At 39.0% G+C, this 16,012-nt stretch overlaps 1 protein-coding gene across 1 annotated transcript in view; it reads right to left on the bottom strand.

Annotated features, from left to right (window-relative positions):
* LOC118322342 (voltage-dependent R-type calcium channel subunit alpha-1E) overlaps positions 1-16,012 on the bottom strand; it is an 88,363-nt gene that overhangs the window by 58,550 nt on the left and 13,801 nt on the right. The window contains 1 exon segment of the mRNA XM_035654000.1: positions 5,527-5,793. Coding sequence (XP_035509893.1) covers positions 5,527-5,793 — 267 coding nt within the window.

The raw sequence follows: 16,012 nt of genomic DNA, 5'->3' as shown, positions 1-16,012 counted from the left end.
CCGGCAGATGACATAAATGTTTGCCTTTCTACATAGTTTTTTTTTTTTATATTTGAGGTTTGCCTAGCACTTGTTTACTTTTCATCTCGTTGCGCCTTCTTCTTCTGATATAGTTTAATGAACCAAGTCTGGGTTTTAAAGCTTTTTCCACTGAAAAAACTGAAAGTTGCAGGCCCGAAAACCAAAATAATGAGCTGAAAGAAACTAAAAAGCTCCATAGAGTCAAGGGGAACTGCGGAGTTGGTGATTATTCTCTGTTGGTTCACTAGCAACTCCCTTCATACACACATTTTATCCATTGTTATTACTGATCTGGCCACTGCAGCCTGTTTGATGCATTTATTGTGTAATCACAGAAGAAACGGAGGGTTTATACCTGATATAACAAATGCTACCTTCCTTCCACAGAGATTTGAAAAAAAATGCTCTCCATAGAACACAATGAAATTCATTCATATGCTGAGTTCACCATAAGTTACACACTCAACAAGTGTTTTTAACCAAAACCGCCTCCCCTCCTCTGTACTGTTCTGGTGTGTGACGTTAATCACGCATCGTCTACCAGCTTTAGCAGCGAGGCGTCTCGTGAGCAATCCTGTGAGTCACAGTGACGCTGGCACTCTGCCTCGATTCCTCAAACATGCGTGTAAAAATAGACATGGAGACGGAGTGTGATGCCCTGTGCATCTGTGAATACGCTCAAGCCCAGATTGGATCCAAGCCCCAGTGATTATTATTACATAGAGGTGAAAATCAAAATAAATCACGGACATCTGAGCCTGGCTTATTGAAAATATGTGAATTATCAGCTGCCTGTGTGTAAATGAGTGTGTGTTAAAGGCAGAGAGCAACATTAAATATACAAACACGGGAAAGCCAGGAGCGTAATCTCCATTTGGAGTAAAATGAACGAACACTGATACATTACAACTTCAGTTTGTATTAAGAATTCAAACTGTGCTGTTATTAAGATATGTGTAAGATAAAATATGTTGTCAACTGAATGGATTTAATGGACTGCTGCATCAAACATGGTTCAATATTTCTTTAATTCCACATCACCTCCACACCTCAGTGGCCTGCTTGAGCCAGCCAATCAATCCTGAGGATAAACGCGACCATAGTTCAGTTAGCCCTGCTAGTAAACAGCACAGCCTGCTCTTATATACATTGCTTTGTCAGGAAATATAGAGGTAGGTGGATATACATAGCCAGGGAAGGAGGGTGAAACATTCCTCATGTGCTATAAGGAGTTCGGTCTAGACCTGGTATATTTGAAAAGTGTCCTGAGATAACTTCTGTTATGAATTGGCGCTATACAAATAAAATTGAATTGAAACTTGAAAATTGAATGTGTGATGTTTTATGGATTGTTTATGTTAACTTAGCATACTTATCATAGTCATGTTCTTCAGCTACATTCACTCTAAATAAGTGGTAAAATGTTTTCATAATTGGAAATAAATGAGAGTAGGACCATAGCTACACTGGAGACACCAGGGTCATTTCCTTGGTAATTTTCCATTTCCATTTTTCATGCAAGGATGCAATTTAGTTAGAGGGAAATGAATGGTGTTTTTTAAGTATAAGCTGACCCTAGGGACATATGAAATGAATTTACAACCTAAAATGAGCCCTTAATTAAATTACCAACTGTGTATTTTAAATCCCGGTTAATGTGTATAAAACAGTTTACAAAAAGAGCTGTGACATTTCCTGTACAATACTTTAAATGTCGCCCTGTCCTAACTGCTTCATATTTAAAAACCAAAAGTCCGCCAACCAGCAAGCTTATAGTTATTTCTGTGTGTCCTGATGAAACCAACTCTATTAAATCCATCAATCAATTATTTAGAGGTGTACCTTCTCAATGGGAAACTTCCCGCTGCGGGGGATCCCAGTGGGGATCAGACAGGAGGAGCAGCTGCCAATCCTCACCAGGCCTGCTACACTAAACTCAGGCCGTGTGCTTAATTAGCACTGTCTCTTCCCTGCCAGGCCTCGATCAGCCTTCCATTGACTGCAACCTCAGGCAGGTAGGCTGACAGTCAGACTCACCTATACATGTACATATAACTGCTTACTCCTGTGAGTTTGCACAGAGGCATATAAGAGAGACTAGTAGTGTTAGAGAACATAGTGTTATACGCTCTCGTAAGCCCACACACAGCACTTACACTGATCAACCACGGAAACCTCTGGATGATTCCTGAATTGATCATCTGCTGTTAATTAAGCACTTAGAGAAAAAAGAGCCTCTTAAAGCGAGGTGACAGCGGCAAGTTGTGCTCCAAACACAAGGCTGACCTTTTACGAGATGTCCTGCAGAGATTGTGTGTGTGTGCACTCTTGCATTTCTATTTCTATGAGGACCAATTTGAGTTTTAGACAATGAGAACAAGGACATCTGTGGGAAGTGAGGATGTTTAAAGGTGGTTTTCACTTCGTCAGAGGACTGTTTAAGAGTTAAGACTTTTAGGAATTAGAATTAGGTTTATATTAAATTTAGGGTTGAGGTTAAAAAAGTACAAAAAATGGTTCAAACACCCACATATATCAAAATTCAGTTCTCCATTTTAGGATGAAAAAGGGGCATAGATAAGGTGTCGATTTTACACTAAAAAACGTGTTAATTAATGAGCTTGAGAGGTGCCGTTAGGTTGATTTTGTACCTTTGGACCAAGCCTAGCTAGCTGTGCGAAGCTTTACAGAGATCTACATTTAGTTTCTCATTGTTTAACTGCCCACAACAGAACATAAAAGTGCATCAAAAAGGTCAAATAAGTAATAATAATGAATAAAATGACTGTATATATGAAGTGAGTTTCTTTACAGGGCTCTTTAGAATCTTTTAGCTCATTGTTTTTGTTTTCAATTCCACAAAATATGCTTTGAATCTCTCTCACTGCTCTCATGGTGGTGTTTTCAGACGCACCAGGCAGCTGCTTTTAGTTAAAAAACTCTAAAAAACCCACCGTATGCTACCTCTTCAGCATGAAACACATGAAATAGAGAATTAGTGACAGGCTGGTGAACATAGAGCATTTAGCAGCTAAAGAGCCAGCTATTCTGTAGAGACCAAAAACGCCCCAGAAATGAATGAAATGTGGATTTGCTGCATGGCCAGAAACATGACTCCAAATGAATGTTAATGTTACTCATGCTAAATGTGTAAAAACACAACTGTGTGCTAACAAGTTCACTTATAGTAACTTAATAGGTGATGATATGTCAGTTTTGTGTTCACAGCTTGTTTCTGCTGCCCCCAAGTGGCCCAAAAAATTAGTAATTGCATGACTCCATATAAGGGTACTCTGTAGTATAACCACTGGGCATTAAGGTAAGAATGTGTGTGTGTGAGTGTCCTCACAAGAAATACAAACGTGTGTATCATTACTTACATATTTATATGTACAGTATGCGTTACTTTACTTTACTGTGCATGAATCTATCCACATACTGTACGGTGGAGAGAGCCACTCATCACAGCCACAATGGATATTGACCAGAACACAGAAACACTCAGCTCAGCAACACTCCCTTCAAAACCATATTAGCAAACAATATAATATAGTATGACTCAGTGAGTAATGAGTTGTTGTAATAGCATATGACACAGCGATCAGACATCATTACATATAATTCCTGTTAATGTCTGTTAATCAGATACAGTAGAGCTCATTAGATGTAATGAGACACTCCCTCCACAACAACACATTAACCTGGAGGTTATTCAGTCTGGCTGCTTTCCTTCTGGTCACTACAGCAGACACAGTATTTTGATTTAAAGCTGTAACTGTATTCTTGACACAGAGCATAAGATGAGCCTGTGAGTGTAGTTACTGTATTGTTAATGGTAATGACCCAACTGCTGGAGGGATGAAATATCTGTAATACAATAACCAACAAACACGCTTCAACCCTTTTTCCTCAGTTGTTGATTGAAATTCATTCGTTTCTATTTTTAATCACCTCAATGGATGGGCAAACCCAGAGAAAACAACAATAGACAGCGATCAACAATAGAAGCACACTCATTCTATTTTCTGGGTTTTTTTAAATCCACAGTGGGCCAGTCAGTCAGTCAGGAAGCAGTTGAATGGAGCAGAACAATAGCAGTGAAGAGGCCACACCTGGCCTGGACACCTGGTGAGCTGCACAGCAGCAGCACAAACACGCCACCAATGGACATTTGCGTGTGGCCGTCCTCCTCAGCAACAGGCAGAGGAAATAACAGTCTCTCCCTTTTCAGTAATAGAGGAGCAAGTCATTAGGTTGGAGAAAGCTGCCTAATAACCAATAATGTAACAGCACTAATTAATATAAGTGTTATGTAATACAGATTTGGATAATTATCAAATCTCCGGCTGTACTGTGATGTTTATTTTATTTCAATGTATTATTTATTGTTGTATTGTTAGTATAATACTGACCTGAGCAAAATAAATTTCCCTTTGGGAATATCTATCTATAATGCCACTCTCTCATTTAATAGCAGTATTTAGGCAAATAGTTCAGTGCTGCAACTCCCTGCAACACAATGTTAAACAGTAAAAATAAATTGCCTATTACAGCTTCCCAAAGTCAAAGGAGAAGTCTTTAAATGTCTTGTCCAATAAACAGTCCAAAACCAACCAAAGATATTCAGTTTACAGTCATAAAACAGAGAAAAGAAGCAGATCCTCACACAGAATATTTTTGCTTAAAGAAATGACCAAAACTATTATAACAATTGCGCAGGTGACATTTTCTGTCAATCAACTAATCAATCAAGCGACCAATTGTTGCAGCTCTAGGTGAGTTTGATATATTTACTGTCCATAACTCATCATGAGGGACAGCGGGTCTTCATAGCCTTTTGTTGACAGAGAAGATTCACAGCCATAAACAGAGAAACTCTTGTGTGCTCTTCTAATCCACTTTCCACTGACACCTCCTCCCCCTCTGCAGTAGTTTTTGTCTGGATATAGCTACTGTCACAACCTGAGTCAAACTCATGTGATATATTGTTCTATACAATAGTAAAATAATGCTTTTAGTGCTTGTTTTACTCTACTTTCTTAATTCCTAATTTCCTGTTGTGTAGTATTGTATTGGGTTGTATTTGAATATTTAAGTATTAGTGACCCAAAAAAGTAATTTATCACTGAAACTATTCCCCCAGACTGAACTCAGATCTGTTTCTGTGTGTGTATGTTTCTCATATATTGTACTGTGTGTGCTGTCCATGGTGCTGAAATTCTCCATAGAGTCTACTGCACAAAGACAAACACTAAAAAGAATTTGGCTGTTTATGGACTTTATCCTTCTGTGCACACTTGTGGATTGTGATTAAATTGTATTCGTGTTGGGGGCCACAAATGGATTATGAATATATATATTTCCATTTGTTAAACACATTTTGGAACACAGTTTACCCACCTTTAATTCACTCCTACACGACTTGCTTGCACATCGCGGCTGAATGTATTTGTATATTTCACACCTTACCCGCTTCATTTGCACCATGAAGCAGAAAAAGGATATGGCCACTCAATGATTTTCTTGGCGTACTTCCTGACCACGTTGTCCTCGCCAAAGATGAACAGGGACCTGTTGACGGTGAAGCAGTTCTCCCTGACCGGGATGGGGTTGTACAAGGCCATGGTGCGGGCACGCTGCGCTTTGGTCTGCTTGAAGGCTGGGGAGATGCCACCTGTGGACACGGCGGCCCCATCGCGGTTCCGGTTGCGCTCGGATCCTCCATCCCCTGAACTCAACAAGCCCGGGACGTCGTCTCCAAACCGGGCCATTCTGTCAAAAGCAAACCACACGGGAGGGAAGACAGTGAGACAGGAGACACAAAAGGAGGTTATAGTCTCCCAGAAAGCAGGGCGCGGTGCTGCGCTCGGAAGAGTGGCGAGATCCTGACCAGTTTTAGTCCATCGTCAGTTTTATTCGCAAAAAAACCACCGTGCTCAGTGTTCTTCAACTTCGAAATATGTTCAAAACATTCACGGATTTTTCTCCAGTCGGTCCACTGAGGAGCCCGGATAAAGACGCACCCCTCTTTCAGGTGCGCTCTGTGTAAAAAAAAAACAAACAAAAAGCACACAAATCCAAAAAGTAATTCAATTCCGCCTCAGTAAACAATCCGTCGTCTTAACTGAAGCTGTACAAACGGATTCATTCTGCAGCGTTTTATCCATCCACACACTAATAGCTTCAAGAAAAGCTGCAACAGGTCACGTCTTCAGCCATCCTCAGTCCCCTGAGCGAGAAGCAGAAGAGCAGGTTGATCCATGGATTTTTAAAATAAACTAGTCCACTGAGTAATTCAGAGCACATCACTCCTGTCTGCTCTGCTTCTCTCTGTTGACCACCTACCACAAGAGCACTATCCTACTGCGTGCGTAAGAGGACGACCGGAAAAAAAAACAAAAAACTTTGGCATTTTCCACGACATTTTTTCCCGAAACAACGGACAAAACAAGCTGTCAACTGCGTGTCACGGGGAGGGAAAGCTAATCCTCAATCCGTCTGGTCTGCAGTGGGATGGTGGAGGAAGTATCTGCCTTTCCCCTGCGCTGTAAGAGCAGGAGGAGAGGAGACAACAGTGTCTCCTAAAGCGACAGGATCAACCCCACCTCTCCTAACCTCTGTCCAACCCCACTCATGCGGTTTACTATGCGCAGATCTGGTTAATAAAACACTAACAGAACATAAAGACGAGGACAAACACTGGTGCGTTCAACTGATAGAGTCACAATGTAATGAAAACAAACATTAGAGGCTCCTGCCTCCATCTTGACGAGTAGAGATTATGTAAATCAATTATATTGAACATTTGACAGCCTGCAGATATGATAAGATAAGTCTTGTCAAATACTAAAGGTTTTCTGCAGGATCACCTATCACTTATGTTACTGGTCAACTACCATTTGAAGGGGGGGGGGCACGCTGTGATGTTGGCTTTGACTTATGTTGTTCGCCCTCCGTGGTCACGCCTCAGGGCGAGCAAACTGAATGCTAGTCACGCCTCAGATCTGGAGGGAGTAAACACCTGTTGTGAAATACCCAGCGCCAGCAAACATCTCTGGAGGACAGCAGCAAGCATCTTCGGCTAATTACGGGGTTCAGAACCTACTATTGCAAGGCATGATAGTGAGGGGGGAGTCGTGCTGCTCTGTGCTGGCTGGAAGTGATCATATCTACTCTCAAGAGGATGTAGGGTTTTCACAATGAAGGAGGGGAAACAGGAGAGCAGGTTGGAAATATTATTCATAATTAATATTATTAGTATTATCGTATCTGTCAGATATTAGAAACATGACTTTAGATCAAGCAATCATTAAGATAATTGGCTTAAAAAGTTTGGTGATATAATAAAACAGCGAAACCAATGACCAATTGATTCTGCTGACAAGTTTTATCTGATATAGCTTTGTTCTTTCTGCCCAAGTCCTCCATTATTATCCAACAAGGCTAAAAGACTACAGTGAGGGGTGGATCTAGAGAAGTCTTCAAATATATGATGATTTAATCACAAACAATGTCAACATTTGCTTGGAAAAGCCCTCAAATTCAGGTATTTTAACTCAAAAACATTACATTATTGAGGCACATTAGTAAAGAATTCAATAGAAATGTCTAAAGGTGGCATTAGAAATCAATCAAATGTTTTATTTATTTTGAATCTTGTGGCCAATAGATCATTAAATTATAGGCAAGATCCATTTTTAACAAATTATTTCTGAAATTAATAAATGTGTTAAATTTGACAGCATTTGACAGCAGGGGTGTCAGCCCTGCCAACAGCCATGTTAGCTGCAGTGAAGTAGCACTAAACACAAAATATAACTGGAAGGTGAATGTCATAGCTTTGCAGATATCAGATCATAAACCAAAGTAAGTGTAAATGTTGATGATGTTGAAATTGAATGGCTTTCTATCCAGTAGCTGCTGAAGATATTTCAGTCTCTGACAGGCCAACAGACCAACACTGACATCTGCTAACTATTAAAAACACATCAGTGAACCAGACCTTTTCAGTGGATAACATGTTCCTTTATCATCTCTGTTTATTTTGAGTCAGTCACACATTCTGCCCGCTGTCCTGCTGACGCAAATACTGAAACAAATGTGCTGAAAATAGTCCAGCAACTGTACTATTTAGTTTGTTTGAGTAATGTTTGCTCAAAACTAACAGTGCCCAGCTGTTTTAAGAAATTACTTTTTAGAAATAAAACTATGTATTTGTGAGCGATTTTTAAAGACTTACATTTTCAGTAGAGATCAGTGGGTTTGAGGAGGAGTGCCACAGACAGGGTAGGTACATTGCAAAGACTAATGTGCTGTTGGTTTTGGGATTTGTTGACAATAAGAAAAATGTTTATCCTATAAATGAGACATTACATGCCTGAAGGAAAAGCCTTTATTCTCAAAAAGCATAAAGTTTGGATAGTCAGTGTAAAGTAAAATCCACCAGCCACTGTCATATCCTCTTGTAAACTGTAAAGTGATGGCGATGGGAAACTGAAGTACAACAAAAGACGAACCACAGGAGAGAGTTAACCGCGATGCTGACACTGATGGGTATTTAGTGATGGTGGTATGACGAAGGCAGTGATCAATGGTGTGTGGCCTCCAACTCATTAGTGCTCCAACACATTATGGGTATTAAAAATAGAACACATAACAGACAGATTTCTGACATCTCCTCATTATAAATGGCGAGAAGAGACGTACAAATTTTCCTATAACAGTTTCCTCCAGTCATAAGACAGAAGAATCACATTTTACTTGCTTTTTTTTGTGAATTCAGTCTCAGCTGAGTGTGATAGAAATGTTACTTTTGCCACTTCTCCTGTGCAGCAGCAAGCTCGGTGATATCATTACATTGTTTTCTGCCAGGATGAGAGCGTGCGGCAGCCACAGCTTTCTTGGCTGAGAGGTGAGGGGTGAATTATGGTAATTAGGTGTTACCAACAGCGATGATTAGGGTGGAAGGATGATGGTTCTTTCCTGGAAAAGAGCAGAGAGCGAGCGGTTACAGCCTCTTTGTTGTAGATGAGGCTTTGAGTCGGTAGTTTTTTCTCTAATTAAAAAAACACCTTTTGGAGTCAAACTAGTTATTTTATTGAAGAACTGCGACTGAACACAACTGAAACATGACTTCAGTGAATTTGCTCAAAGGCTTAGATCAACCAAACACTCCAGCTTTGATCAGTGAGGTTAATTAACTATTTAATAATGCTTTATAGATCATTTATAAGCCATTAACAAGAATAGTATACAAATCCTTTTGTTTGGTAATAAATGTTGGTAATCAATTAATAAGGCTCATTTATTTCTAATAAGCGATCAAGTCTGCAGTTATAAAAAAGTCAGAAGATTTTTTCAAGAAGTAGTTGTACAACTACCTTACAGTGTGTTATAAACTATTAATATTACATGTTAAATACTATAACTAAACTATACTGCTAATAGACTTAAAATAACACACATTTGTTTTCCAATCAGTTTAGATTTCCAATTAGTCGACTCACACAGATAGAGATTCTACAGAATAAATAATACATTTTTTATATAACACAAAAAGAACTAAACATCTTTCTCATAGAGGTAACAAAAAGTCTTGTAGGTTTTTTGAATATTTATAGGTACCCTAAAATATATACGACTGCAGCCGAAAATCCAATAAAACTTTTTGACTTGTGGGCTGTCTGTATTAAAAACAGTGGAAAAAAAACAATATACACTTAACCACGATAACAGAAAGTTATACAACGTAAATATAGGTGGAAAACCGACAATGTAGACATGTTGTCAATGTTCGGAAGTCTTCCCCAGGCTGCTAGAGATGTCTAGCTTGCAAAAATCTAGCCAAGGAACACAGGGTTACCAAGGTTACCTGCTGTCATGACAGCAGGTTGACAGTACTTGCTCTGGTAATGGGACTTATAGTGCCACAGGACTGAGATGTGAACAAAGATTTCAATTCAAAAATAGAACATGTGAATGGAGATACCTGGCAGGCTTGTTTCTGAAACCTGGTCATTATCACACTTTCCACTTAATTGTCTTGTAACTAAATTAGCTACTTACACGTATGACCCTCAGACGAAAAGTAATCATGTGAAAGCCCACATTCACAGCGCACTTATGTTTACTTTGTTCGTCATACAGTGACCATTTGAACAATTACCATTTTCTCCTGCCAACATCTTTTCACCAAGGTCCCACGCTTTGAATTCACATGGCTTTTCACATGGCTCATTCCACTTTTTCTGTGAGAACTTGAACTATTTTCATGCTACAGAGTAGAGTTTACCCCATTTCTGTCCACACAAACCCAGAAAATACATCCACAACAGCCAGGATGGCAAATTTATTGTTTGTGGATGTTTCTGTTATTAAAAAAGTTTACCGGTTGGTGATTTTACATTCGATTAGTCTTGATTTTTGCAACCCAGTCTAACATAAAGGCGTAAGAAGATGAAACATTACTACGGCATTGGGCAGCTCAGTGCTATGTGGTCTGCTGAAAATATCAGAGTCAGAAACATTATTATGACTACAACTTTAGTTTCCAGACATGTGCCAACTCAGCAAGGACATCTGGACCACATTTATAATGTAAAAGAGCAGCGCAGGACATATTATATTTGGAGCAGAACATTTAAAAAACATAACAATAAAAAAGACATCCAGTCTAGGATAAACCTACTCTTAGCTTGTACAGTCCGGATCCTATTAATCAAGTCTGAATAGAACAAATATAAATGATAGACTTGTATTCGCACACACCTCTGGCTGTTTCTAATTTGTGTTCCTTTGTGGCGCACTTAAGTCTGATACTGAGTCAGGTAGGTGGACAGTAATGGGGAAAGAAAAAGGAAGGAAACTAAATCACTATTAGCGCAACTGGAGGAGTGTAAGTGCTGGCAGCTAGTGTGGTGAGTAACACATCTAGCAGAAGACACATTATTTACCCAGTGCTGTGAGACAGCCAGACAGACAGACAGACAGACAGACAGAGACGTCAGATAAGGAATCTGTGTGTCTGTCTGAGTAAGACGTGTCAACACATTTTCATCAGTGTGGAGAATGCGCTTGTTGACAGTCGTGGGAGGGGCTTTAAATGTGCAGGTATAAAAGAGCAGATCAAAACATGCAAACAAGCTCCTTAACTGGTAAATGGACTGCACTTATATAGTGCTTTCCTACCTTAAAGTGCATCTCATTCATTCACACACACACATAAGGAGACAGAGCTGCCATGCACAGTGCTGGCCTGCCAATCGGGAGAGGATCATAATTGTTTTAGAGTTCACTCCAGCTCCTTTAACCACTATACCTCTGTTGTAATTAGATGTATCATTTCATCTACATTTTATTTAGTTTCATTTAGTTGAAAAATCCTTGCACCAAAAGACCCTGGGTAGTGTAGTGTCTTATATGGTTCTCAATCCATATGTGAAGAGGTGTGAAGAATCTTATTTATTGGCTTGATTTAATAAATAAGATTTAGGTGTGAAGAATCTTATTTATTGGCTTGATTTAAGCTGCATTTGAGGAGCAACAGTAAGTTTGAAAGGTTTTTATTTTTTTACTTTTGTCAGACTAACCTAACATAAAATTGTTTTCTGTCACTATCAGATTAGTCTCTATAGCAACAAGACATCTATTAAGAGATGACGTTGTCTAGGTTTCACATAATGCCTGAAATATGAGCAACAAAGCTGCAAGTTTTATCAGTTATTGCAGCAACTCAAAGGTCCAGTGTGTGGCATTTAGCAGTGTAGTCTCAGATTGCAATTCTCTCGCTTCATCCACCCCTTCCAAATATGTAGGAAGAACTAAAGTTTTACATCCCTATCTACAGCCAGTGTTTGTTTTGTCCGTTCTGGGCTACTGTAGAAACATGGTGGACTCCATCGAAGAGGACCCGCTCCCTCTGTAGATAAACGGCTCATTCAAAAGTAACAAAGCATTCTCATTTTCAGGTGATTATAAACTAATGAAAACATACTTATGGCTAATATATTGTATTTCTGCCAATAGATCCTCCTAAATGTTACACACTGGACCTTTAAAACTTTCCAGAACTGTCAAAACTTATATATATTCTGCAGTTTGTTATACAGCATATCAATTTCAAGAGGAAATTCATTAACACGCATGCACTGAAGAGGACACAACACTATAAATGGTGTCGAATAGGCAATTAACACGTCTATGTGTTTTCGGCATGGCTGAAAATTTAAAAACGTGGCAGTTTTCAAAGTGCAAAACCTCCCAAAACTGTTGCACATTACCACAAGACAAGAAGGTGCTGGATGATAAAACATCTGCACACTTATCATTGAAACGAAGTGTATTATTTCGGTATTTATTAGAGCAAGTTTTCAAAGTGCCAAAGATTCAATTAACTTTCATTTTGATTTCATCCCAACTTTCACAGTAATTTGTCATTCACGATGAACATAACAGGACAACCTTAACACAGTCCCTCTGTCTCTCTCTCATTTCAGACACTAGACTGGAAGCTCAGTTTGACTATGGACTGGTTGGACAGCAGACATTTTGACATGTCATAGCAGGTAACCCACAGGTATATTAATGATAGGTGCATTCCACTTAGGGGAAGTCCTGGTATTTGTGTTTGCTGGTTAACTGTCACTGGGAGACTTCATGGTACTGACCCATGGTTACTGTTATTATAAGTCCACCTGTATTCTCCATTTTCCAGCTTTGGCAATTTAAAATGTCTGCTGTGCAGCCAGTCCACTATCCTAAAGCACAACCTGTGTGTAATCGGTCATATCTGTCATACATTTTGAGGAGGATTGCACAAATAACTCGACAGGATGACGGCGCATTCTGCTGGATTTTCAAACTGCACTTTTACACAAATCCAGCAGGTGTATCGGCAAGGAAGGTCGTGGTGGGGAAGAAAAACTTTCACTTATAATCTATTTTACCCAACCAATCACTAAAGTAAAATTTCAAGCTGACATTCACTAGGTTGTGAGCTTCGGAAAATACATCTTATACGTCCTAAGTGTACATTCACCATCGCTATAGTGTGGAAGCAGTTCAATGAACATCAAATTCAACTTCATGTCGAGGATAAATGACCACAGAGCCATAACTCCCTGTCTGCTCTTTGTTTGGTGTTCTAACACAGTCAGATGCTGTGTTCATTTATTATGAGCTACTGCTCTGTCTCTCTCTCTCTCTCTGTCTCAGTGCACGTCCCCGAAGAATACCGGTTGATTAAATTTTTTTACCACAACCTTCCCTTACACCTTTGTAAATTTGCACCTGCTCTTCAGTGGCAGAGATTTTAACACACAAAAACCAACAGAATGAGAAATTATCGTCTCTTATATTTCCTCCAACATTATTTGCATAATGTTCCTTAAAATTCCTATGCAATAATCGGAGGGGCAGACACTGTTACAGTAATTAGATGTAAGGAACATCTGAAAATGTACTTACAGAGCAGTGTGTGTTTGTTCCCGGGCCACAAAATGCACCATACATAAAAAGGTGTGAAAACATTGGCAAATGTTGGGCTGCTGTCCACCTCACTTTATAGACATCGTTCAATTTTAAATAAAATTTTATTTGATTTCTTAAACTACCATCAGGCTCAGGCTGAAAACAAGTCTGCTTTTGCACATTATTTCATAGATATGGCATAAAGCACAATAAACATGGACTGGTGGAAAATGTAGAACTGCATCAGCACAAAAACAATCTGTTCCCGCAGTCTGTCCGCACAGCTGATGCATGCTGACAAACAAATTAATATGAGTGAAAATATAACCATGTTGGCAAATGTAAAAACAGAATATTATATAGATACACACTTTCATTATCAAAATGTATTATTTTGGACATTATTCACCTATAACAACACATACTTGACATAGTGTCAGTATGTGTCTAGTGTCGTGTTCCCATTAATTAGCTTCTATATCAGGTGATGCTCAAATCTCCAAAAACACACATTAAGTTCCCCAAAAATAACCGCCGTGCTGGGTCAGTGTGCCATCGGCCAGACCCCAGAATTCAACATGACACAGAAAAGCTCAAGGCAAACACAGAAGGACAGACAGACGACAAAGCCAGACCTATTGATGTGGCGAGATGAAGGGGCCTGGGGATTGGACTATATTTAGCTTCATTGAGATGGTAATGGTTGGAACATGAGAGGACTTTTGTGCATGTGTGTGAGTGTGTGGTTTTGCATGTGTCTGGGTGTGTGTTAATGATGAACTAGGGCTTTACATTGAGAAAGTGTTTTTGATCATAGAAACAGGAATAATTACTAAATATTAATTAAGTGGGTTTGGCAGAATCAATAGTCATCTCTCTGTAATAACACATCTTGGAAATAGCAGCACTGTTGCTTTCTTTCCTGGCCTTGATCGCCCGAAGGAAATATGATGAAACACATTGACCCTGCGGCACGATTTCTCTGCCTGTCTCTCTCACTCTCTGTCTTACTCTCTCACCCTCTTCTATCACTCCAGCTGTCTTACCCCCTCTCTCTCTCTCTCTCTCTCTCTACCCAACCCAGATTTCTGCCTTGCACTGTTGTCTTCCTCCTACTTGTTTCCTAGCAACTGAACTGACATCCCCCCTATTCTCAGCCCCGTGAATCTGTCGCCGTAACCCTAGATTTCATGGAATAACCTATATAAATCACCATTCCCCACGGGGACCTGAGTTATGGTCGTTGTCTCAAGACAAATGAACCCGTCCACAAGCATGTCGTAACCTGGTTTCCGACATATTGAAAGTGGTCAAAGCAACAGTTGGGCAGTGAATGGTGCGCTGCAATCATCAACTAAATAACAAAACCAACATAAACGCTGACATTTATACAGCTGTCTGTGATGCTCGATTAAGTTAACTGACCTAATTTAGTAAGATAGAGATGAGTGTTTTGCCACATTAGTTGCTGTGTCTTCTTCCTCTCTTCATGTACTGACTCTGATGTGGTAAACTTATTGACTTGAAAGAGGATTAGCTGAAACACTGACCAAATGATTCTGAGAAATTCATTCATACAGGGTTTATACGGATTTTGAGGCCCAAGTAAGTTGAGCAGCAGATAAAAACACTGCAATGCAGTCTTTGGCATCATGTTGTCCATCTTAAGATGAGCATAGCGATGCCCTAATAATAACTCTGGGTGGAAATCATCAAAAACCCAATCTTTGATATTTGATCATTTAAATTACAACTATACTCACACATATAATTAAGTTCCACTGAACTTCTATGCTCAAATATAACTAAAGAGTTTGACTTTAAGATGAAAAATAAGTGTAATCTTAATTGATAATATAGGCCTGTTTTACTACAGTGTTTACAGATATTACTGATGAAAACAAACCTTCTACGGCATCAGAATATATTAATAACTTTAGCTTAGATGTTGTCTAAGGTCTTTGTAGTAAAAACATTGTAAATTAAGGCTGAGATTTAAAATATTATTGGGGCAATACTTTCACATTTACATTTGGATCAAAGACTGTATCTTTTATCACCTGTTTCTTGAGGCTAAGTGATACATCACACTAATTATACAGAAAACTCTGCTAGTAATGGGAAACATTATGTCTTTAAATAAATTAATGAAAGACATAATTAAACAGTTAATGGGAGAATCAGTTGTGCAAAGAAGATTAGATGTCAGGTTTATCAGGCTATGTATCTGTGGATGATACCTACATTCAACGAAAGGCCAATATTAGCTTAATATATCAGTCTAATACTTATATATGTGTACTAACAATAAAATTACATTAATGCATCCAAAATCTGCCACCTTTGAACAAAGGTATGAGCTGTGGGAAATACAACTGCTGAGCTTTTATCTCCATCTAGTGACAACTAGAGGTACTACATTATTTAATGAGCCAGAAAATCAATTACAATGTTCTATTCATAAAATTTCGAAGATATAATTCCTTCCATTGTCACTGATTTCACAAATATAGAGAGTTAAAGA

This window comes from Morone saxatilis, unplaced genomic scaffold (genome assembly GCF_004916995.1).
Source record: "Morone saxatilis isolate NCDOM2014 unplaced genomic scaffold, NCSU_SB_2.0 Contig12, whole genome shotgun sequence".
NCBI classification, from domain to species: Eukaryota; Metazoa; Chordata; class Actinopteri; family Moronidae; genus Morone; species Morone saxatilis.
This window is presented reverse-complemented; position numbering and strand designations above follow the sequence as displayed.